The following is a 24,806-nucleotide window of genomic DNA, read 5'->3' as shown; positions in this document are numbered from 1 at the left end:
TAAGGAACTACATGTTTGTAATCCTTTTACTCTGTACAATAAATGTAAGACTGAGTAAAGATTGACTCCAGCATCATCCTTCAACAACAACTTTTCTGGAATAGAAGATGCCCTGCCCCTAGTGCCAGGCCTCCAGATCCTCTGTGACATCTCACTTTCCTCTGATGCTGTGGAAGGCTTTGGCACAAACTGTCCATCTCTCCCTCAGGACAATCAGCAGTCCCAGTGATGGATGAGTCCCACACTTCACCTGACCTGAACCTGAATCAGTTTTCCAATGGAGGCAGGTTTCTGACCAAAATCCTGGCTCCTGTTCCCACCTCTGTGATGAAAATTCAGCTCCAGTACTTGACCTCAGACTTGCAGCCACCAGCTCAGGTGCTAACACTGCACGTACTTTAGAGGATGGCTTAGCGGTGAGATCTGCATGTGGTGAGACACCAGACCTGAGTGACAGGGGTAAGGGTGGTGCATGTGTCAGCTCACTGGAAGGCAAGGTTGCACATGGACTGTACTGCAAAGGACTCAGATGAGCACTTCAATGGGGCAGGTTACAGAAAAAAGCTGATGTGTATGCACAATGAAATGCTTGATACATTGGCAGGCATGTCAGAAAACCTGCATGCAATGTCAAGGAGCATGGAGGAGTTTGTGAACTACTTGGCACAGGGCTTTATGCAGAGCTTGGACCCCATCCTTTCCAGTGTAGAGGTGGCAAACTCCATTTAGCACACTTGTGGATTCAACCATGAGGCAGCACCTCATAGTCAATGTCTTAGCTTCCATTGGAGCAGAAGCAGAAGCCAACCAAAGTCTGGCCGCTGCAGTGGAAGCTCAGATGTCTGTATGCAAGGTCAGCTTGTTGTCATGGAGCTCAGACTGCTCTCATGCAAGCTGAGCATTTTGCTATGCAATTTCAGACTGCTGCCTTCATGGCTTCAGATACCAGTGTTCAGGTTTGCAGGGTATCACAGCAGTCCAGAAATCTGTCCTTCAACTGGTTACTAGGATTCCCGAAGCCTGAGGCAGTGGCAGTCGCTCCATGGAGCACAAACCTATGAGCTGGCCCTCGTTGTTGCCTTTCAGCCAGCTAGCCCAGATTCCTGCCGTCAATGCCAAGATGTTGCAGCGCAAGGCCGGGCCTTCTCAGGTCAGGGCTGCTTGAGGCCATCCTGCAAGGCTATCTACAGTCTTCCCCACTGAAAGCCAGCAGCCTTCCACCAGCCATGCTGCAGCCAATGGGGTAGCATTGCATTGAAGCACTAGGACAAGCAAAGGCACACAGAAGACAGGCATTAAAGAAATACACAAAGGTGATTAGTTGACATTTATGTGCAATTTATAAATTTTGTTTGAAATATTTATTTTGTGTTGTCTTTTATTTCAGCATTGTATCCAAGTGACAGTGTGATGGTCATTGTTGGACACATTTCTTGGGGATTAAAAAGGTAAATGAACAGTGCAGATATAATTAGTAGGGTTACAATAAATGCAGACTTCACTACTCTCCTTGAAGTCAAAACAACAAAGGTATTTCCCCATGGCTAATTCTCAACATAAACTAACCCTCGACATTACTGCAAGTAGCAAGTAGAAACAGCAGTAAATTGTATGTTACAGGCATGGTTGTGCTTCAGAATATTAATTACTTTTGAACCTTGGTTACTTTACAAAGCACCTACCTTGCAAGGAAGTCGCTGAAAGATAGCCGCACAGGGTACCCGTGGCGGATCATCTTCACCATTTCCAATACACCAATGTACTGCAGTTGAGCTGACACATAGAAGTTGTCAAACATGTCTGCCTGCTTGGATGTGTTGGGTTTGATGCAGTGTACAAAGTGAGGACTTGAATTCTGGAGCTTTCCCATTACCTCACTAATTGAACTCTAGAGAGAACAGAAGTACAGGATTTAGTATTCTTTCTATATTTAGGTCTCTAAAAAGTTTTTTTTTTAGCACTTATCTCATTATCCATCTTTCTGAATAGTTCCATTCTTATTATTTGACATAGCAAGAAAGTTAATTTGCACTCCTGCAATGTTCTCAAACTAGAAATTACATGGTCACTGTTCATAATGAACAACAGTCACATAAAACTGAACTGTGTGTTCAGAAATGACAATTATCTTATTCTATCCTTGGTCACTTACATTACTTATGAGATGATGTAGTCAAGAGAAATCTTCCTGTGTTCATGAAACTGAGATTCTAGTTCAGATGCATGGCCTTCATTGTTCAATGTTTAGAAGTAAGGTAACTATACCAGGCATTTAAGATTGCTGTTAGCTGTTCCTAAATACTTACCCTGAGCTGAGCAGCCAGGGTTATGGGCCCACCACGCTCCAGACGTTGGAGGAACGTTGCTGCTCTCTTTTTCAAAAACTGAGGGAAAGGAAAAGTAATACAATTGTAAAGCAGGGGAATTAGTTAGTCTGATAGACAATTCAGCTACTTAAGGTCTTCTTCAAAAATAAAATACTGTGGATGCTGGAAAGCTGAAATAAAAAACAGTCAGGCAGCATCTGTGGAGAGACAGAGACAGAGTTAGAGGGCGGAATCTTATGAGACCTGTGGAAGCAGGTTTGGAGGTGGTACCAGGAGGGAAATCAGAAAAGTCCATCAGGTTGGTGGTCAGATGCGTTCCTGTCTCCAAGTGATCTTGCTGCAGGTGGGGTCCTACCAGCAATGGCTACTCACCCAGCAGTGGGAGGTAGCTAATAAGCAGCAATTAGGAGGACGCTTAGGTGGACTGGGAGGACTCCGCCGGGATCTTCAGGGTGTTGGAGCAGCCTCCCACTGATTGCCAAGCCCAGCAGCTCAGTGGAGACAGCCTCCTGGCAGCAGCCCAGGTGGCCATCTGTGCAGTAGGCCCCATACCCCAATAACAAGGCTGCAGGCGGGAAAGGCCATGCCCGGAGGCCAAACGTCTCCACCGGAGGGCTTCCCTTCTGCTCCAAGGGGTCTACCAGCTTCGGCCCTTATCATTATTAAATTTGGTGCATGGGTCCGAGAGCACCTCCATGTTGAGGCTCCCAGTGGAGCAGCCAGCCTTCCAAAGCTGCAGGCTCTCCGATTGGGCACCCAGAAGTGGCAGGACCTGTATTTGTCACCAATGGAAGAATATTTTCAAAGGCGGTAAGTTTCCGCCTTTGATTCAGTTTCAGGTCGATGACCTTTTGTCAGAACTGGAAAAAGTGGTTTAACATTTTTTATGCAAGTACAGAAAGTGGGGAGGGCAGGAAAGAACAAAAAGGAAGGTCTGTGATAGGGTGGAAGGCAGGAGAGATTAAATGACAAAAGGGAGGATGGTGCAAGGCAAAAGGGGATGGTAATGAGATAGGTAGAAAAACAAAGGATGTGTGTAGTGGAGCGGGAAAAGCAACATCAGAATTATTGCCAGTACCTGCTGTCCAGAAAAGTGGGAGCAATGGTTATGATCGCAAATTGTTGAACTCAATGTTCAGTCCAGAAGGTTGTAAAGCACCTAACTAGAAAGATGAGGTGCTGTTCCTCAAGCTTCACAATATGCTTCTTCTAATTTTAGTTGTATGAACTTATGTTGAGAGAGCAAACCACTACTTAGCAGAGCTTACTTTTTTCGATACAAACAGGAGGACTGGTTTTCAGAGTTTGCATTACAATTGGGGTGCTAGGCCTACAGAAAAATCATAAGCATAATGCCCACAGTTTTTGTCCATTCATTTTAATAGTTGGAGAATGATGGTCAACATGCTAGTATTATTTTGATATATACTACTTTCATGGAGAAGACATTGCTGCAGTGTAAAGCAGAAAATTACCCCCAGCCCCATGAAAGAAAGGTCTTATTCCTCAGCACTTTTCTCAGCCAACTTCCTAAACTTCCCTCTTTTCCTGAAGGCATCGACTCCTTGCTGGGGTACAAATTCAACAGTTTGCCCAAGTGGCCATTAGTAACAAGTATGTCTTGACAGGCTGTTGAACTGCAGAGGTGATGAATGTCAGGCCAGTGTCTCACCCCATTTCATACCCCCAAGCATACAGTGGGTGTTAGCTGATGCCCAGGTTATCATTTCTTTTCTGACCCACAGCCCTGAGGCTGACTACATTGTCCCTACTTTCAACCCAGTGGAGATAGGTAACTCAGCACTGAGTGTTTAAAATTAAATCCTGTTACGGTAAGACCAGGTGAAGGCTGAGAGGGGTCCCAAGATACCTTTCTCACCTGGTTGTAATAGCCTACTTTAAATCTGCTGAGCAATTCATTGGCCCTGATTTGTGACCTATCCCTTCCCTTCTACTGCAATTGAAGAGTCAACAGAGTCAACAGCATAAGCCCAATAACCCCTCCTTTATTAACTGGATCTGTGAAAAAATGTACTCACATTGACAATGAGAAAATGTTGAAAGAACAGAAACATAAGAGAGGAAGATTTTTTTTTACAGGGGCAGTAAATTATTCTTTGTGGCTACTAGTTACCACCATTCCTATCACCTGCATTTGCACAATTTTGTACTGGGGATGGTTTTAGATATCAATATGTTGAATAACATCATCCAAAATTATTGCTTTAAGAACTGGGAAAAAAACCCATTTGGTACTAAGCCTGGATTAGGTTTTGATGAAGGTAAAAATAATAAAAATGTTTTTTTTAACAAAACTAAAATTAAAATAGCAAAAGTCCAGGGGCTGAATTTTACTAGCCCTTCGATGATGGGCTTATGGCGGGGGGGGGGGCGGAAAATTCTTCTGGGAGAGGCCCACTACGACCGTCAACGCTGGGAAGGCCCCGCCGCATTTTACCGGCGGCAGTGAGGCCTCTGTGCAGCCCCTTGCTGCAGGCGGGGCCTTCATTTTAATATTGAAATTAATTTAAAAACATTCAAATTAACTTAGCTTGTCCCGGCAGCCATCCCACACCAATATTCCGGCCGCCGGCCACAACTCCTGCGCCTTCGGAACTCCATTTGGAGTTCTGGGGCGTGACACTGGTGGGGAGGAGTGAAATTTTCAGGTCGGGAGTGTGGCGGGGAGAACGCACAGCTCCTGCGATATTTTGAGTGGGAGCTCAGATGTAGAGGTGGCAGCCGCTCCGCCCCATGCCCTTTAAAAATGGCGCCGGCACCTGTGCTGTGGCGCCGGACGCCATTGCCTGGGACGGAGTGGCCACCACCTCCATCTAATGAGCTCCTGCTCAAAATATCGCAGGAGCTCTGCGGTGGCCTCTCCGCATGGGTGGGCTGCTGACTTCAAAGTGCGCTGCCACAATTTACGGTGCGCTACTAAAATTCAGCCCCCTATCTCTTTCAGGCATTGAAAATTCATTGTTTTAGTCCCTGAGTGTTTTAGAGGTCAAATAGACAGACAAATGACATGTTTTCTCGTGGAATTATAAGAAAGATAAATTATTTGTTAAATAATACCTGAAAAATATTCACAAACTCACCCACTCACACATGCACACACACAAGAAGAGATAGAGATTAGAGGATAGCATGCATTTAAGTCTGACTTTTGTAAAAAGAGTTCACTTTTAAACCTTCTTGGCTTTCTGGGAGGATTTTTTAAACAACAGTGCAGGCCTGATGTTCCTTTTCTTGGCTTACTGACATATTGCAGACTCCTTTGGTTAAGATTCAGTCAAAGTCAGTGGTGAGAATCCTGTTAAGATTTCTCAGGTGAGGTGTTTTCAAGGTCCCCTTGCAGTTTCTGCCTCTGTGGTTTAAAGATGTTGCAGGCAGGGTCAGCTGCTTGACTGGAATGGATTTCTCATCTTCCTGGCTGGCTGGCTTTCTAATCTGTCTTTCAGAGAAGTCTCTCTTTTTAAGAAAAAGCCTTATCAGGTTTTGTTTTGGTCAGCTGACTATAGATGCTCTCCCCTGATGTGTTTGTACAATGTCTTTGAAGGTGGGGCCATTGTTACACAATGGAGTTTGAATGTGGCTTAACTTGATAAAATGGTGTCATGTCCCACCTATTATCTTGGCTTTAAATCCAGAGTCTCCCCGTTTGTGAAGGCTTTTGTCAACCCACTTCTTGGAGATAGGAGCCATTTAGCATTAAATAGGCTGTTTAGCATTTTAATGTGCCTTCCCCAGGACTAGTCCAGACTTAATGATGGGGTTTATTTTGCAACAGTCCCTATGTATATTTGTGGTACAGGACAGGTCACCTGACTTCTTATTCCATCTTGTCTGCTGCAAAAGTGTGTCCATTTCTTGGAGTTTAATTCACCAGATCATTTTTACAGTTCATAATTGCTCCAATTCACTTTAGCTCATAACTGTTCCTTTCATGAGCATGACAATTACTACACTGACCACTCTTCAAAAATACTGAATTAGTTGTAAAGTGCTTTGGGACCTCAGGACAGGCACTATGTAAATACGTCTTCCTTTGTTTGTATGAATGTTGTGATCCTTATAACACAGAAACATGACATTCAGCTTGTCAGGTCTGCACCAGTGTTTTTTTTTCCATATGAGCTACCTACCCTGATACTCTTGAATACCCCTAACAGTCACTCATCAACTATCTCAGCTCTGGTTAAAAGAAAACTAATTTGCCAAGTCTGTCTTCATAACTGTAGCCCCTCATCCTTGGTAACATCCTAGTGAAAAATACTACACATTTTCGAACACTTTTATATCCTTCCTCTAATCCATTTAAAATATTGCTATTTAAAGTATACTTCCTTTCACTTTACTTACTTACAAAGTACATTGCTTCACATTTCCCTAATTGACCTACATTTTCCCCTAGCTGCTCACCTGGAATGATTATTTATGTCTTGATGTCTTTTGCAGTTTTTGTAACTATTTGCCATTCCTCCTAACTTGGTGCCATCATAAAATTTCAATATTGTTCCCAATTCTTAAATATATTGCGCTGGATTTTAAGGAGCTCTTGACGCTGGGATCCTTGGCAAGGGGGGCCTGAAGATGGCGCCAGAGGAGGCCCATCACAGACCTCGGCACCGGCATGGCCCAGCCCCTTATTACCGGTAGCGGTGAGGCCTCATGGCAGCCCCTCCGCACTCGGTGACGGGAGCGCAATCTAAATATTTAAATAAATTAAAATACCTGAATTAATTAACATCACATCGCCTCCTGATGTCCCACAGCAATCTTCACCCTGGCGGCCAGCACAAGGCAGAACACTTGTGGGCTAGCGGGGGGGAGGTAAGTTTATCAGTGCGGGAGTGGGGGGAAGGAGTCAATTTAGAGTCATGGGTGCAGAGGATGGTGGGAAGGGTTGTAGGTGAACGGTTGTGCAATTTGTTGGGGGGGGGGGGAAGGTCAAATGGTAAAGGTCAGTGTATTGGGAGGAAAGGACAAATAATGAATTTAATTGTTATTGTGGGGGTGGGAGAGGGGCAAAAGAGATGTATTTCTTAAATTCTTTTTAACTTTAAATACTTAAATTTCCCGGTAGGCCTGACTGTCCTTTAAAAATGGCGTCAGCGCCTGCGCACAGGCTGCTGACGCCATTGCCAGGGACGGACAGCCCGCCCACTCCACGTGATCGGGTAGTGTGGGGGGAGGGCAGCCTGCCCCGGCTATTTAAAAGAGTCGCATGGGCGGGCACGCCATTTTATTCGCCTGCCGTTGATTTCGGTGGTGGGCTTATAAAATTCAGCCCATATTATTTATCTATATAGTAAGTAAGAGCAATAAGAACAGTCTCAACAAAGACCATTGTGAAAGACTCCTCACCTCATTTTAACAGTCTGGGAAACTTCCATTTACTGTTATGCTTTGCTTTCTTCATTTCAACTATTTTCTATCCCTGTGACTATATCTCATGTGCTATTGCCATAGATCAGTTGTGTGGCACCTTATCAAACTTCTTTCTGCTCATTTTCCCATTTTTTAAGCTGATTTCATCCAGCCTGCTAAATCACTTTACCTCCTATGTTGTTTCTCTGCCTTCTTGTTCATTCTGTCTCCTTCAGTCTATTTCAATCATTCCCATCTCAATGCCTCATTCTGTCTGTCCCATTCTCTCATGGTCATTCATTGTACAACAACTGGCAGGAAAAGGGGAAGCCAAACTCAGAACCAAAATCATAAGCAAAGATCAAGCACAAACTCCAGGAAATCTGACTGTTGCAACTTGGATGTTTGCAAGATAATCTAAATTAAACCCTGCTCCTCAATTGTTAAACCTGTCATGTTGATTACAATGGGGGATAGATAATAGCTTGCAAAGGGTCATCAGATTTAATTTGCTACTTTAACAATGCTCACTGAGAATTGTTTTCATTCATTTACCATTCCACTGCCAGGTTGCACGAAAGGTGGAAGAAGAGGCACACACAGTAGATTGGTAAATTATTCATGAATTAGAAGGGCACTTTACTAAGTACATGCTTTATTCTGCAAGCAAAATTAAATAAATGAAGATCTTCATCTAGGGTTCCCCAGACAACAACTAATGCAAAAATATTATATAGTAATTAGTACAATTTTGTGAATTTCTAATAAAAATGAAATTCAAATTAAAGTCAATTTCTAAAGTTAATTTTGCTGATCTGAAAAATATTTTTAAAAATTCTCATTTGATTTCACTCATTTCTTATTGTCCAATTGAGAAAAATGCATTCTGAAAAGTATTGTTTCCCATCAAACCATTTTCCTTCATCTGAATTAGTTGAACGTTGACTCGCCAATACCTTGCTATTGATATCCAGAAACTTCTTTGGTCCTTTGGTTCGAGAAGTAGAATGCATTTTCTGAGACAACATCACTGCTTTGGACCCTCTAAGGCTCAGGCAATGTTGTGGGGGAATAACAGAACCAGTCTGAGTCAATTTTGCCTGAAAGAATTGGTGAATAACGACATTTTCACTGGCTGCAAATTCAATAAGAAAAGAGTATTATCAATAAAATGCTTTTCAAGCTATTCTAAAACTAATGTCATTTATAAGCTGCATTTTCAGTTCAGTTCCTTGAAATAAGCTCTGATTTCCATAATAAGCCGATTAAACCGACATAATCTTAAGATGCTGCTTAAAAACCTCCCTCAGGTTACCTCTGGTTCTTTCATAAATTACCTTCAATCTGTATCCTCTGGTTAACAACATTTCTGCCACGGGAAACAGTTTCACCTTACTTACTCCATGAAAATCTTCATGAATTTGAACATCTCTATCAAATCTTCCCTTAGCCTTCTCTGCTCTAAAGAGAACAAACCCAGTTTCTCCAGTCTCTCCAAGTAACTGAAGTCTTTTGTCCCTGGCACCATTCTAGTAAATCTCATCTGCACCTTCTCGAATGCCTTTACGTCCTTCCTAAAGTGTGGTGCCAAGAATCCTGGTGGGTCCTAACCAATATTTTATAAAGGATTAGTATCCAATTATGGAAGTAGGGAATTTAAATTCAATTAATTAAATAAACCTGGAATAAAAAAAAACTAGTATCCGTAATGGTGACCATGACATTATTAGACAGTCATAAGAATCCATTTGGTTCACTGATGTGCTTTAGGGAAGGAAATCTGCCAATCTGGCCGATATTTGACTCCATACCCATAGTAGAAACATAGGAACATAGAAAATAGGAGAAGGAATAGGCCATTCGGCCCTTTGAGCCTGCTCCACCATTCATTATGATCACGGCTGATCATCCAACTCAGTAACCTGTTCCCACTTTCTCCCCATACCCTTTGATCCCTTTAGACCCGAGAGATATATCTAACTCCTTCTTGAAAACATACAATGTTTTGGCCTCAACTGCTTTCTGTGATAGCGAATTCCATAGGCTCACCACTCTCTGGGTGAAGAAATTTCTCCTCATCTCAGTCCTGAAAGGTTTACCCCGTATCCTTAGACTATGACCCCTGGTTCTGGACTCACCCACCATTGGGAACATCCTTCCTGCATCTACCCTGTCAAGTCCTATTACAGATCAGTAAGGTCCCGGGTCCATATTGGTTTGGCTGATAGCAGTTGGGAATGCTGTACATCACCTGAGTTGGATAGGAGAAAGTCGGAAAGTTTTTCCACACCTGATTGCGATCCAGTATCAGTCTACTGGGAGTGGATGGGTATGAATGTCTGATTTGACTAAATAACCTACTGTAAGCAAAAAGCCTGTTGAAGCTTAGGCCAATTATTCCATCCCTATTACCTGGCCACTAAATGGCACAGTGAACCTAAAACACCTTTGTCACATTTTGAGATTTTTTTTGACTGATTTTCCACAGAAAGGATTTAATATAAGATTTGCTTTAAAATTGTGGTTTTTAAAGCAACATCTAGTCATAAATGTTGAAAGAAATTGGCACTGAGACAATCGATGGCTAAGGAGCTAAACTGATAATAATGAGAAACTCTGTAACTTGGCTTGTTCCATTTCATTTGCAGAATTCCCCTTACCCACACAATAGGCTTTGATCATTCGGAAACCTTGATAGCTTGATTGCTATTCCAATTCTAACTTATTTATTAACAGTGTAAACAATCATGGTCCTAGCAATGATCCTGAAGCACGTCCAATTTAAATTCTCCCCACTTTCTCTAAGTACTCACCCTGCAAAGAGATTGGTACCAAACCAATTTGACTGAACCCAATGGCATTCAAGCCACTTCCCTTGCCCCAGAACTCATCTCAATCTCTTTAGGAATTTTCCTTTCTCCACTGCTTCTCAAGTATTGTTGCTTTTCTCAGCTCAGCACCTGGTACTCTGAGATTTTGTCCCTTAATCCAGTACCCAATTCCTCAAACTCACCCTACAAGACCTCCATCCTATTCTTTCCTATGTCATTTCTCATACAGGATCCATGACATCTGATGCTCTCTCTTCCATTGCAGTTTTTCCATCTGATCCATTATGTCCTGGGAGCAAATTTGCCCAGATTAAATACTGGAAAGTGCCTTGGACCATTTCAAGCAGGTAGTGTCCCACTGCTCATGATTGCGTATAACTAATTTGTACAAAGTGAGATTAGGAAGGGACTGCCTGGGAACCTTTCACAAGTTGTTTGAAAACCTTTCTCATGTTAAAAAAGAGCAACTTAACTAAATAAAAAATGAATTGTATGCAGTCATGCATGCTCTTCCTAGTCTGACCAGAGACTAGTGTGGAGTTGACAGTATAAGCAACCACTGTGGAAACAAAGCAGATTCCATTCTGATGACTGCAGAATGAAGTACCATAATTAGAGACTTGACAGAAAAAGAGAGCAGGGGAAAAGTCAAGTAGGTTCAGTGACTCAGAGTAAAACATAGACAGGAAGGCAACAAACAAAATGCAACAAAGAAATGCAAGAAACAACCTGGAAGAATTCTAAAGTAATGACAATGGTTTAAAGGAAAAAAAAGTTCTGTAGAGATTGAAGTAACAGTGCAGAGGTACCCTGTCAATCTTTTTTTGACGCATTCATGGGATGTGGGTAAGGCCAACATTTGTTGCCCATCCCTAATTGCCCTTGACAACTGAGTGACTTGCTAGGCCATTTCAGAAGGCAGTTAAAAGTCAACCACATTTCTGTGGGTCTGGGGTCAGAGTCATTTACTGCAGAGAAGGTGGCCATTTGGCCCATCGAGTCCATACCAGCTCACCACAGACAAATCCAGTCAGCTCCCCCACTTGATCCCTGTAGCCCTGCAAGTCTATTTCCCTCAAGTGGCCATCCAACTTCCTCTTGAAGTCTCTACTTCCACCAACCTTGAGGGCAGCAAGTTCCAGGTCAGAATAGCAGATTTCCTTCCTTAAAAGAAGGAAGTGAACCAGATGGGTTTTTATAACAATCAATGATAGTTTCAGGCATAATTACTGAGACAAGCTCAGTAATTAAAAAACTGAATTTATTAAGTTTCATCACCTACCATGATGGGATTTGAACCCATGTTCCCAGAGCCTTGTCTAGGTCTCTTAATTATTAGTTTCAAAACATTACCACTACACCTCCATTTCCTCCTAGTTTACACATGATACATTAAGTGACTGACATACATGTCAACCATTTGGCAGGTGGAATCTAAAGAAGGTTTGGAGAAAGGTGAGTTGGGCGAAAAGGGAACTTTGCATGAAAAGCTTAGGGTTTCACAGGCCTGAGAGCTATTGGAGGCATGAAGGTCACAGGTGATCACACAGTTGAGGAAATTACATCACAAGACATGAAGAGCATTGTGCGTCATTTCATATGTACAGTGGAAAATATGGAAAAGTATGAATTTTCTGATTTGTTCACATAGGAGAGTGCAATGATGCAAATGGTAACGCAGTGATACTACATTATTCATTCAAACTTCACCTGGAAATGTTCAAGTTTCAATGCAAAAAGATGACATCATCAGTTTAGTAGACTAACACCTGGAATGGGCGGGTTGTCTTATGAGAAAGGTTGGACAGGCTAGGCTTGCATCCGCTGGAGTTTAGAAGAGTAAGCGGCAACTTGATTGAAACATATTAGATTCTGAGAGGTTTTGACAGGGCGGATGTGGAAAGGGTGTTTCCTCCTGTGGCAGAATCTAGAACTAGGGGTCACTTTTTAAAAATAACGGGCCACCCATTTTAGACAGAGATGAAGAGAAATTTTTTCTCTCAGAGGGTCGTGAGTCTTTGGAATTCTCTTCCTCAAAAGGCAGTTGAAACAGAGTCTTTGAATATTTTTAAGGCAGAGGCAGATAGATTCTTGATAAGCAAGGGGGTGAAAGGTTATTGGGGGAAGGCAGGAATCTGGAGTTGAGGCCACAATCAGATCAGCCATGATCTTGTTGAATGGCAGAGCAGGCTCAAGGGCCAAGTGGCCTATTTACGCTCCTAATTCATATGTATGTTCGTCTGTATGTATGACCTGAATTGAATATTTAAAGAATGGCCCTGCTGCCTTCCTGAGGATGTTCCACTTGCCTGCTCAAAAGGGCAGGTTAAGACTGGGACTTGGCAGAATGGGAGTAGGACTGGCCTCATTTTAATTGTCATCTGCCGAGATGCTGCCGAGGGAAGTGAAAATTGGGGCTAGAGTGTCAGTATTGAGCACTTTCAAATCAGGTATAGCATTATTAGATGCAACATGAAGCTCCAGTGTGAGAATAACATAGTTTATCACACCAATAAGAGGAATATTAAAAGGAGAAACAGAATGGGATTAGACTCAGTGGCTCATGTGGAAATAAATGTGGTGCTTCATGATCATCAGCAAAGTGATGGAAGGTGTCCCCTTGTGGGAGAATCTGGAACTAGGGGTCATTGTTTAAAAATAAGGGGTCGCCCATTTAAGACAGAGACGAGGGGACATTTTTCTCTCTCAGAGGGTCGTGAGTCTTTGGAATTTTCTTCCTCAAAAGGCAGTGGAAGCAGAGTCTTTGAATATTTTTAAGGCAGAGGTAGATAGATTCTTGATATGCAAGGGGGTGGAAGGTTATTAGAGGTAGGTGGAAATGTGGAGTAATCAGTTCAGCCATGAACTTAGTGAATGGCGGAGCAGGCTCAAGGGGTCGAGTGGCCTACTCCTGCTCCTAATTCATATGTTTGTATGTTCGTGTCATCGACAGTGCTAGCAAGAGGCAATTACCCATCAATAACCTGCGCACTGATGCTCAGTTGGATTCTGCCAAGGCCACTCAACTCCTGACCTCATTACAGCCTTGGTCCAAACATGGACAAAAGGGCTGTACTCCAGATATGAGGGGAGAGTGAATACCCTTGGCATCAAGGCAGCATTTGAGCGAGTGTTGCATCAAGGAGCCTCAGCAAAACTGGAGTCAGTGGGAATCAGGGTGAAAACTCTCCACTGGTTGGAGCCATACCTAGCACAAAGGAAGATGGTTGTGGTTGTTGGAGGTCAATCTTCTCAGTCCCAGGACATCACTGCAGGAATTCCTCAGGCCCAACTGTCTTCAGCTGCTTCATCAATGACCTTCCTCCAACATAAGGTCAAAAATGGGGATGTTCGTTGATGATTTCACAATGTTCAGCACCATTCGCGACTCCTCAGATGTTGAAGCAGTCCGTGTCCAGATGTAGCAAGACCTTTTAGGCTTGGGCTGATAAGTGGCAAGTTATATTCGCACCACACAAGTGCCAGGCAATGACCATCTCCAATAAGAGAGAATCAAACCATCTCCCCTTGATATTCAATCATTAACATTGCTAAATCCTCCACTATCAACATCCTGAGGGTTACCATTAACCAGAAACTGAACTGGACCAGCCACATAAATGCTGTGGCTACAAGAGCAGGTCAGAGGCTGGGAATTCTGCGGCAGGTAACTCACTTCCTGACTCCCCAAAGCTTGTCCAGCATTTACAAGGCACAAGTCAGGAGTGTGATGAAATACTCTCCACTTGCTTGGATGGGTGCAGCTCCAACAACACTCAAGAAGCTCAACACCATCCAGGACAAAGCAGCCCACTTGACTAGCACCCCATCCACCATGTTCAACATTCACTCCCTTCACCACCGACACACAGTGGCAGCAATGTGTACCATCTACAATATGCACTGCAGCAACTCACCAAGTCTCCCTCGACAGTACCTTCCAAACCCGAGCCATCTACCACTTAGAAGGACAAGGGCAGCAGATTCATGGGAACACCACCACCTGCAGATTCCCCTCCAAGCCACACACCATCCTGACATGGAACTATATCATCGTTCCTTCACAGTCGCTGGGTCAAAATCCTGGAACTCCTTTCCTAGCAGCATTGAGGGTGTATCTACACCAATTGGACTGCAGCAGTTCAAGAAGGCAGCTCACCACCACCTTCTCAAGGGCAATTAGGGATGAGCAATAAATACTGGCCTAACCAGCGACACCCACATCCCCTGAAAGAATAAAAAAAAATGATGTATTTCTATAATTCTAAAATGAGAGAGAGAGAGATAGGTAAACAAACAGAGGCAGTTTGACTCAATGCAGAAAGTTGTTTTAAAAATGAAGATCACAAGGTATGTTCCAACTCATGCTTGCACAAGACCAACTCTACTGTTTCCCCTTTGCAGCATCCAGCTGATTCTTGAAGGAGTCTGTCATGATTGTATGTGTGGTCTTGAGTATTAGAAACTATATGGTACTTAGAAGTGAAACTTAAAGTAACTCAGTGTTTTGGGGAAAACACCTGACCTGGGGTTATTGTAATGCATATGCTGCTGGAGTGAACAGAAGTGTTTCATAAAGTTTATCTTTGTTAAAGTTAAATCTGTGATGTCAAGTGTGATTCCTCAGAGTGAGATGTGACATTGGCAACAAGGTTATAAAGCCATAATACAAAGGCAAATTTGGAGATATTTAGTTTTTTCAGTTTTTTTTAGAGATACAGCACTGAAACAGGCCCTTCGGCCCACCGAGTCTGTGCCGACCATCAACCACCCATCTATACTAATCCTACATTCCTACCACATCCCCACCTGTCCCTATATTTCCCTACCACCTACCTATACTAGGGGCAATTTATAATGGCCAATTAACCTAGCAACCTGCAAGTCTTTGGGATGTGGGAGGAAACCGGAGCACCCGGAGGAAACCCACGCAGACACAGGGAGAACTTGCAAACTCCACACAGGCGGTACCCAGAATTGAACCCGGGTCGCTGGAGCTGTGAGGCTGCGGTGCTAACCACTGCGCCACTGTGCCGCCCCTATTTAGGATTGTATCATGGCATTTATTGGAGCTGATATGTCTGCAGTCTGGAGAATTGAGCTGTTTGATCCAGTATCATCAGTGTGAAATGGAAAGTGTGGCTAGAGGAGTTTGAATTGTATGCTGACAGTCGCTGTGTTTTTGGACAGGCTGACGGAGGTGCAGAAAGCACAGCCTTATTGTTGTTCAATGTGGGTGCGTCGCTGAGGGAGACTTTCAAGACGTTGCCTGACATGGGAGAAAAGGCAGATTATGAATGTGCAGTGAAAGCTTTGAAGAATCATTATGTGGTAACACCAAATGCCACATTCCAAAGACATGTTTTCCATCAAATGAGACAAAAAGAGGGGGAAACAGTAGTTCAATTTGTGATAAAAACAAGAATTGCTGGAAATACTCAGCAGGTCTGGCAGCATCTGTGGAGAGAGAAGCAACGTTAACGTTTCAGGTCAGTGACCCTTCAGCCCAATTTGTGACTCGTTTGAGGCAGGTGTCGGATGGATACAATTATGTTGTGATGGATTTGAATAACCAGATAATGGATCAGGTGGTCCAACATTGCAGGTCAGATAAGTTCAGGCATAGGCTGCTGGAAAGAGGAGGTGACTTAACATTGGATGACACTTTGAAGATATCAGCTGCATTGGAAGCAATGGATGGACAAGTTCACAGCATGAAACTTGGTCCCATTTCTTCCATCGGCACGACAAAACCTGAGGTTAATTAAGTGACACAACAGAATCCAGGTACACGTAAATATAAATAGCAAAAGTCTGTGAAAGAGTGTTTCAGGTGTGGTAACTTGGGGCACTATGGAAAAGATGATTGCTGCCCTGCCAAGGGGAAGATATGCTGAAAATGTAGGGGCAGAGACCATTTTGCTAACAAGTGCAGAAGCAAAGCTGAACAGAGTGGGAAGCCTGGCAAACCATGTAAAGGAAAGAGAGATGAAAGTAGTACAACTGTGAGACAAGTTGAAGAAGAGTGAGGACACGAATAGCAGTCGTGGATACATGTTCTCTCTCAATGGAAGCAACCATGAGAAAGTTCCAGTGATTGTTGGGGGTGTTGAAGTGAGCATTATTGTAGATTCAGGCAGTTACTGTATTGTCATCAGCAGAGCACTGTAGGAGGAACTGAAGACAAAAGGAATAAAGTGCACATCTCGAAAATATGTCAAAAAGCTTTATCCTTACACATCTGAAGCCCAACTTCAAACTGTTGGATGTTTCACTGAGAGTGTGAGAGCTGGGAATTGGAGTGTGGAGGCAGAATTTGCAGTGATTGAAGAAGATGGTGAGCCTTTTCTGAGTACAGAAACTGGCCATGCCTTGAGGATGCTACACATTGGATTGAAACTGAATTCTGTGAAATCCAATGCAGAGCTCTGAGAGGAGTTTGGACCAGTGTTTCAAGGAATTGGGAAGTTGCACAACCGCCAAGTGAGATTAACCATTGACAAGAACGTGAAACCTGTAGCTCAGCCTGTACGTAGGACATCTTTTGGTCTGAGAGGGAAAGTTGAGGCAAAGATCAAGGAACTGGTTGATCAAGACATCATAGAGCCAGTTGAAGAACAAACACATAGATCTTCACTAGAGGAGGTAGCTGAATCATTCGTGCAGTTTTGGCAGTTCATGCTACACCGAGAGCAATGACAACTAGAGAGATTGAAAGAGAGTCAGACAAAGATCCAGAATTGAATGACATCAGACAGAGAATCCAAACTGGAAACTGGGAGAAAATCCCATTCAGGACATACATTGATAGACGAGATTAACTATGCACAATTCGGAAGTATATTCTCAGACATAACAGACATGTAGTGCCAGAAAAGCTTAGGCCTAGACTGGTGATGCTAGCTCATGAGGGTCACATGGGAGTGGTTGGAGAAAGATGTGGAGCAGTTTGTTAAAACATATCATGGATGTCAACTTGTCAGTAGACCAAATCCACCAGAACCAGTACACAGTACACTGTTACTGGCTGGACCATGGGAGGATGTAGCAGTTGACTTCTTAGGTCCACTTCCATCAGGAGAGTCCAAACTAGTGGTGATTGACTATTACAGCCGTTATTATGAGTATGTTTTAATGAAGTCTACAATGGCAGAGAAAATAGTGTTTGCATTGACTGAAATATTTGCAAGGCATGGTTTAGCAGTCACTTTGTATTCAATGGGCCACAATTCATTTCACAGACCTTTGCAGATTACACGCAAGTCACAGGTATTCACCATCACAGAGTAATACCTAAATGGCCACAGGCAAATGGGGAAGTGGAAAGACAAAACCAATCCTTAGAAAAATGGATGGGAATTGCTCAGGCTGAGGGTAAAGACTGGAAGGAGATGTTCTGGTCATTGGTGGCCATGTATAGAGTAACTACATACACAACGGCGGGGAAGACCCCAGCTGAGTTGTTGTTTAGATGAGAAATACAATCCAAGATACCAGAGCTGAGGGACATTAGAGTTGATCAGGAGGTTCAAGATCAGGATGCTGAGAAAAAGGGTGCTGCAAAGTTTTATGCAGATCACAGAAGGAGAGCTAAACAGTCTGATTTGATGCCAGGTGATGAAGTATTGCTGAGACAGGAGAGTCTGGGTAAGATTGATATACCACATTATCCCAAGCCGTACATGGTTATTGCCAAGAAGGAAAACAGTGTGACTGTGCAGTTGCCAAAAGGAGTACTGTATGACAGAAATTTTTCATGCATTAAAAAGTATCAAGGTGACAAAGACACAGCAGCAGATGAACCAGATGAAGGAGCTGAGGCAAAGGTGACATCCAGCAATTCAGAAGTCCAAGCCAGTGATGCTGTTGGTAGGCTTGCTATCTAGACGGAGGAACATCGATCCCCAGGTCCTGATGGACTTCATCCTAAAGTCTTAAAAGAAGTGGCTGCTAAGATAGTGGATGTATTAGTTTTAATTTTCCAAAATTCCCTAGATTCTGCATAGGTCCCGTCAGATTGGAAAATAGCAAATGTAACTCTGCTATTCAAGAAAGGAGGAAGACAGAAAGTAGGAAACTACAGGCCAGTTAGCTTAACATCTGTCATAGGAAAAATGCTGAAATCTATTATTAAGGAGGTTATAGCAGGTCATTCAGAAAATATCAATGTAATCAGGCAGAGTCAACATAGTTTTGTGAAAGGGAAATCATGTTTGACTAATTTATTAGAGTTCTTTGAGGAAGTAACAAACATGTGGATAAAGGGGAACCTGCGGATGTGGTGTACTTGGATTTCCAGAAGTCATTTGAGAAGGTGCCACATCGAAGGTTATTAAGCAAAATAAGAGCCTATGGTATAGGCGGTAACATATTAACATGGATAAAGGATTGGTTAGCTAACAGAAAACAGAGAGTAGCATAAATGGGTTGTTTTCAGGTTGGCAAGCTGTAACTAGTGGAGTGCAACAGGGTTCAGTGCTGGGGCCTCAACTATTTCCAATCTATATCAATGATTTGGATGAAGGGACAGAATGTATGGTTGCTAAATTTGCTGATGACACAAAGATAGGTAGAAAAGTAAGTTGTGAAGAGGACATAAAGAGTGTCTGCAAAGGGATATAGATAATTTAAGTGAGTCGGCAAAGTTTTGGCAAATGGAGTATCATGTAGGAAAGTGTGAACCTGTCCACTTTGGCTGGAAAAATAGAAAAGCAACACATTATTTAAATGGAGGGAGATTGCAGAACTCTGAGATGCAGAGGGATCTGGGTGTCCTGGTACACGAAACACAAGAAGTTAGTATGCAGCTACAGAAAGTGATTAAGAAGGCAAATGCAATATTGTTGTTTATTGCAAGGGGAATGGAATATAAAAGTGGAGATGTTTTGCTATAGTGTACAGGGCATTGGTGAGACGACATCTAGAGTGTTGTGTACAGTTTTGGTCTCCTTACTTAAGAAAGGATATCATTGCTTTGGAAGCAGTTCAGAGAAGGTTCACTTGACTGATTCCTGGGATGAGAGGGTTATCTTATGAGGAAAGGTTAGATAGGTTGGATCTGTATTCATTGGAGTTTAGAGGAATGAGAGGTGATCTTATTGAAACATATAAGATCCTAAGGGGACTTGACAGAGTGGATTTTGAAAGGATATTTCCCCTTGTGGGAGAGACTAAAACTAAGGGATCTCCCATTTATGACAGAGATGAAGAGAATTTTTTTCTCTCCAGGGTCATGAGTCTGTGGAATTCTCTTCCCTGGAGAGTGGTGGAGGCAGGGTCATTGAATGTTTTTAAGGCAGAGGTAGACAGATTCTTGACAAACAAGGGAGTCAAAGGGTATTGGGGGTAGGCAGGAAAATGGAGTTGAGTCCACAAACAGATCAGCCATGATCTTATAGAATGACAGAGTAGGCTCGACGGGCCAAATAGCCTGCACCTGCTCCTAGTTCTTATGTTCATGGGTATGTATGTAATAAAATGTAGTATATTTGTTTTCAGAAGCAATTACCAACCAGGTTTATAATAATGTAAAAATTAAAATGAACCTATACACCACTGCTTGTGCTTGATGTTCCTAATATTATTATTTGCACATATAATCATGAAAAACTATTAAAAAAATGTTTGTTAAGACTTTGAATATGGCAGCCATTTTGAACTTAATATAGAAAACACTTGTTTCCAAAGCCTGCTGGGACCAGTGTTAACAGCAGCCCAATGAAAACATTGTAAAGAACAGCATAATTGCACAGTGAAAACAACACTTTTTCCTAAATTACATTTTATTCATGATATTGAAAAGATAGCAGAGACGTAACAAAAATCTAGCTTAGTTAATTAACACAAATAAAGGTAGCATGAATATAGTGCTTGAAAATTGCTTTTGGTTTATAAAAATATAAACACATACCTTTCATAACAAAAAGGATGCTTTGAGGAAGTGAATCTTTGATCTTTTCAATTGTTCCTGTTAAATCATAGGTCACCTGGTGTGAGAAAGAACGTTGAAAACTGTTTCATCATTTTGCCTTAACCAAAATGTACTTAAATTGTTTATGTTTTCAACTTGTTTTGTTTTCACTGTTCAGTTGCTCAACTGAAGATAACTATATAATCTCCTACAGCAGGAGTAAATGCAAATACAAAGTAGGTTGACTATATCTAGAACTGATAACCTTTCTGCTTAAGTGGCATCTACGTTTCCAAAGTAAATGCTATTTTAATAGAATAATAATAAAACTAATCATCACTGCCATCAAAGATAATAAGCACTTCAACTTTAAAGTACACCTGTAAGCAATATGCATGTGTGGAGACATGCTTGGTTGTAATCAAGGATGTTGAAATGAAGTACTCAAACATAAATAATCAAGTTGGTTTGGAACTCAACGAGTTCAACACTCAACTTTCTTTAATGAAATGTCAAGTGATACCATGTTCTCCATGTTCCATTATAAGATTCAGCATTCCTATTCATGCTTGGCTTCGAAAGAAATTTATAGATGAGAATGAGTTTAAGATGGGCTGGTGTTGTCAGATAGTGAAGAGATGGATGATCAAAATGTAGTAGGTGTTGTAGAAATTGATGAAGTGTGTTTAGTTTCTATTTCTCATTTCAAAAAATCATTATGTAACATTATGACTGAAATGCAAAGTATTAAAATTTCAGATGGAGCTAAACTGAACCAAACCAGTCAAAAAGAATAGCAGAATACCGTTTTGCTGAAGTTTCTGGTGCTTTTTAACCCTAGTTGGTAAAGACAGTGCAAGTGAGCCACACAGACCAGGACGGTCCCACTTTTGATGCCTTTCCTGTGCTGAGATAGCTTATCTTAGCCAAGGCAACAATATTTGTGCTACAATTACCTTTAGCATCCCTGGGCCAGGAAGATGAAAAATCAGTCAAGGTTCCTGCTTGCATGACTTGGGCATTTGCTGGAAGATGTGGATGCCACAAACAAATATACAGTATATGACAAAGACCATTCAAGGTATCTTAGCTATCTATCTATCCAGAAAGACCCTTTCAGGACCCACTCCTCTCATGTACCGAAATATTTAAAAGAAAGAGTTGCATTTATATAGCACCTTGCATGACCACCGGATGTCTCAAAACACTTTACAGCCAATAATTAAATATTTTTTGAAGTGTAGTTACTGTTATCATGTAGGAAACACAGCAGCCAATTTGCACATAGTAAACTCCCACAAACAGCAATATGATAATGACCAGATAATCTGTTTTTTGTGATGTTGATTGAGAGATAAATATTGGCCAAAACACCAGGGATAACTCTCCTGCTCTTCTTCAAAGACTATTCAAGAGACTTTTTACATCCACCCGAGCAGGCAGATGGGGCCTCGGTTAAATCCAGTCTGAACGACGGCACCTCAGACAGTATAGCACTCCCTCAGTACTACGCTGGAGTGTCAGCATAGATTTTATTTCTTAAATAAGTCCAGGGTTTTTGCCTCCAATATTATACCTGCAAGTGCATTTCATAAGTTGATCACATTATACTTGGAGTGGAAGTCAGGTGTGAAGGGAGCTAAGTTGTATGCTGCTCTGGTGTTCTGTTATGCTCTAGATTCACCATAACACAGTTGTGGTGGGAACTGAAAGTACTTTGCATTAACACTGCAGAATTTGCTCACGTAGCACCACTTCCAGCAGCACTATGAAGACTTACCTTGATTCCCCAGGGGCAGGCAGTGCCAAGGGTCATGGCCTGAATGATGTCCATCGTTGATATGGGTGTATGCAACTGTGTCTGTTGTGTGCATTCAAACATGTGGTAAAGGCATTATCCTGATGTCACACAGCCCAACCGGCTGATGGGATGCCAGGATACAAAAATTGGACAATGCAGAACCTGGCAATGCCTGCGTTGTCCGCTCTTAAAAAAAAAGAAGTGCGAAACAGCAAGATGGACCATGCAGTAGCATTCTTTAAAGGGCCGGGCGCCCTGATTACCGGTATTTAAAACTTATGGAACATTTTCAATTGGAAAATGTTTGAAGGTAGTCTACACTGTTTTTGGAGGTGTTTTGGTGCATTTGCCAGTGATTGTAGCTACTTTCTCACAGGGATATCAGAGCAGTAGATGATATGTGTACAGAAAAGTCTGAATTTTATCAGCCCTCTAGGGGTGGGCAAGGTGACAAGGGAATGCATAAAATAGCGAGGTAAGGTGTGGGGTGGGGGGAGGGGGTTGAAGTGCCCATTGCCTTCCTGATGCCATTCAATTTTGTCAGGGGCAGGGAAGGTTGAGGATCATCTTCCTGCCCAGAGGCCAATTGATCCCTTAAGTGGTGAATTAATGGCCATTTAAGGGCTTCTTTCTGCAACCGCTGGCATTTTACCAGCAGCTGGGAGGAGGCCTTCCACCACATGGGGAGGCCGCCTGTAAAACCAGGCAGCATTCCTGTGGGCTGGAAGAGTGGGCAATCTGTCACCCACAGAGGGCCCCCAGTGGCAAAGGCTGCTCCTGTGCCAACATCCACCCACCCTGCTTTCAACAACATCCCCCCCCCACCAACACAGACCAAATGACTTTGAGATTTATGTCTTCGAATTATGGGAACAGTGTTGTTCATATGAAGTCAATATAATAAGATCCATAATGAAACCATATGACTGAAAAATTGCCCCTTTGGTTTACTTAAGATCTATAATTCCAGTCCCATCTTTCAAATGAGATACTAAAATGTGGTTTTATCTGCCTGTGTGGGTGGATGTTAAAGAACCCTTGGTACTATTCATACAAGGGCAAGGAGTTCTCCCAGAGGCCTAGTCAATATTCCTCCCTCAACCAACAACACCAAAAAAGCAGATTAATTGGTTATTCCTCTTACTTTCTGTTTGTGGGACCTTGCTCTGTGAAAATTGGCTCTTGTGTCTGCCTACATAACAGTAGCTGCACGACAAAAGTAATCAATTAATTGTAAAGCTCATTGGGATACCCAGAGGGTGTGACTGGGACAATATAAATGCAGTTTCCAGTTTACTTTTTTTGGATATATGACATAACATCTATCCATAACAATTAATATGAAAGTAATCACATTGTCCTTCCTTCAACTAGAGCAATATGCATCACTTTAAAGTAAGTGCCTCAAAAACTAGTTCATTCATTGTTCCCCCACCCCCACCCATCTGCTAAGATGTCCACGATGAATTGTCTGGGGATTTGATACAACTGAATTGCTACAAAGGAGATCATTAGATCAGTGCAGAATTTGAATGAAGGTCCTGCTTCTCACTGGAGCGCAAAGGAATAGGGACATTACATAAATTGCTCCATTTAACATTAATTTATTTTCTTTCCTCCCTTGATTTGGCATTGAGGTGATATGAGTGCTTTATGTAGGGTCATACAAGAGCATTAAGGAGCTTGAAATGATTCTCCACTTGCATGTCAAACCTCCTTTTGAAGTTTGACAGATTCATCACTTAGTCTGCACCAGACGATGCTGATTGTTATGTCTGGAAAATCACTCCAGAGAGAGAGAAAAAAATTGAAAGCTTCCTCATTGATTAATCCATCTTCTTTGTCTTTGGCTGGAATGAAAGTTTCAGTTTCAGAGACTACCACGGCCTGCAGCAGTTTCCCAGATGCAATCCCGTGGCAGAGGTTAGATGACAGTTGAGAAGGCTCTTTTTGACACATGTACTGATGAGAAGATGAAAACAAATTGATCAGCACTAAAAGGCCATTATGCAAACGGATATTAAGAGTCAGGAGACTAATCTAGTAGCTTGATTTCCCTATTGTATGATTATAGTTTAAAATGGATAGCACCAGTGATATCAGTTTGCATTAAACAAATTTATAGTCCTGACTACAGGCTATATATAACAAACATACTCTTTAGATTCCCACTTCTGTGCATTGCATGTTACTTAGACGCTGTTTTCCAGCAATGAACATCAGTCTTTTACACTCTAACATTTAGTGATATATGAGAAGAAATATGTGGTCATTTTTCTCTCTAAATGACACTAGGTATTTCCAATATGCCCTAAGTGGCTGTTCACAATTCTGACCCTTGGTGAGTCGTTTAAAAAGGAGGCTCATTTATATCTTCTACATGTGTGTGTGTGTTTTCAATGAACTTCTGCTGAAGTTATGGTGGTGCAGGGGATGAGGCGATAAGCCCTATCCTGGGGAGAAAGAATAAGAGTAAGCCAGTTGTTCTGAAGAAGAAAGTGTAAAAATGAATAGGCAGAAGATATATTTATGCTCAGAAGACAGTAGGAACAAGTAACAGTGGA

The 24,806-nt window shown here is 42.2% G+C and overlaps 1 protein-coding gene across 4 annotated transcripts in view; it reads right to left on the bottom strand.

Annotated features, from left to right (window-relative positions):
• Nucleotides 1-24,806, bottom strand: part of myo16 (myosin XVI) — an 878,535-nt gene that overhangs the window by 167,016 nt on the left and 686,713 nt on the right. For all 4 annotated transcript variants that reach the window (XM_068034136.1, XM_068034135.1, XM_068034137.1 and 1 more), the window contains 4 exons: nt 20,442-20,517; nt 8,657-8,835; nt 2,307-2,384; nt 1,683-1,888 (listed from right to left, as the gene is read on the bottom strand). In XM_068034136.1, coding sequence (XP_067890237.1) covers nt 1,683-1,888; nt 2,307-2,384; nt 8,657-8,835; nt 20,442-20,517 — 539 coding nt within the window. The remainder of the gene's footprint in view (nt 1-1,682; nt 1,889-2,306; nt 2,385-8,656; nt 8,836-20,441; nt 20,518-24,806) is intronic.

Source organism: Heterodontus francisci, chromosome 6 (genome assembly GCF_036365525.1).
Source record: "Heterodontus francisci isolate sHetFra1 chromosome 6, sHetFra1.hap1, whole genome shotgun sequence".
Taxonomy (NCBI): domain Eukaryota; kingdom Metazoa; phylum Chordata; class Chondrichthyes; order Heterodontiformes; family Heterodontidae; genus Heterodontus; species Heterodontus francisci.
The sequence above is the reverse complement of the archived record's forward strand: the minus strand, read 5'-3'. Positions and strand labels throughout refer to the sequence as shown.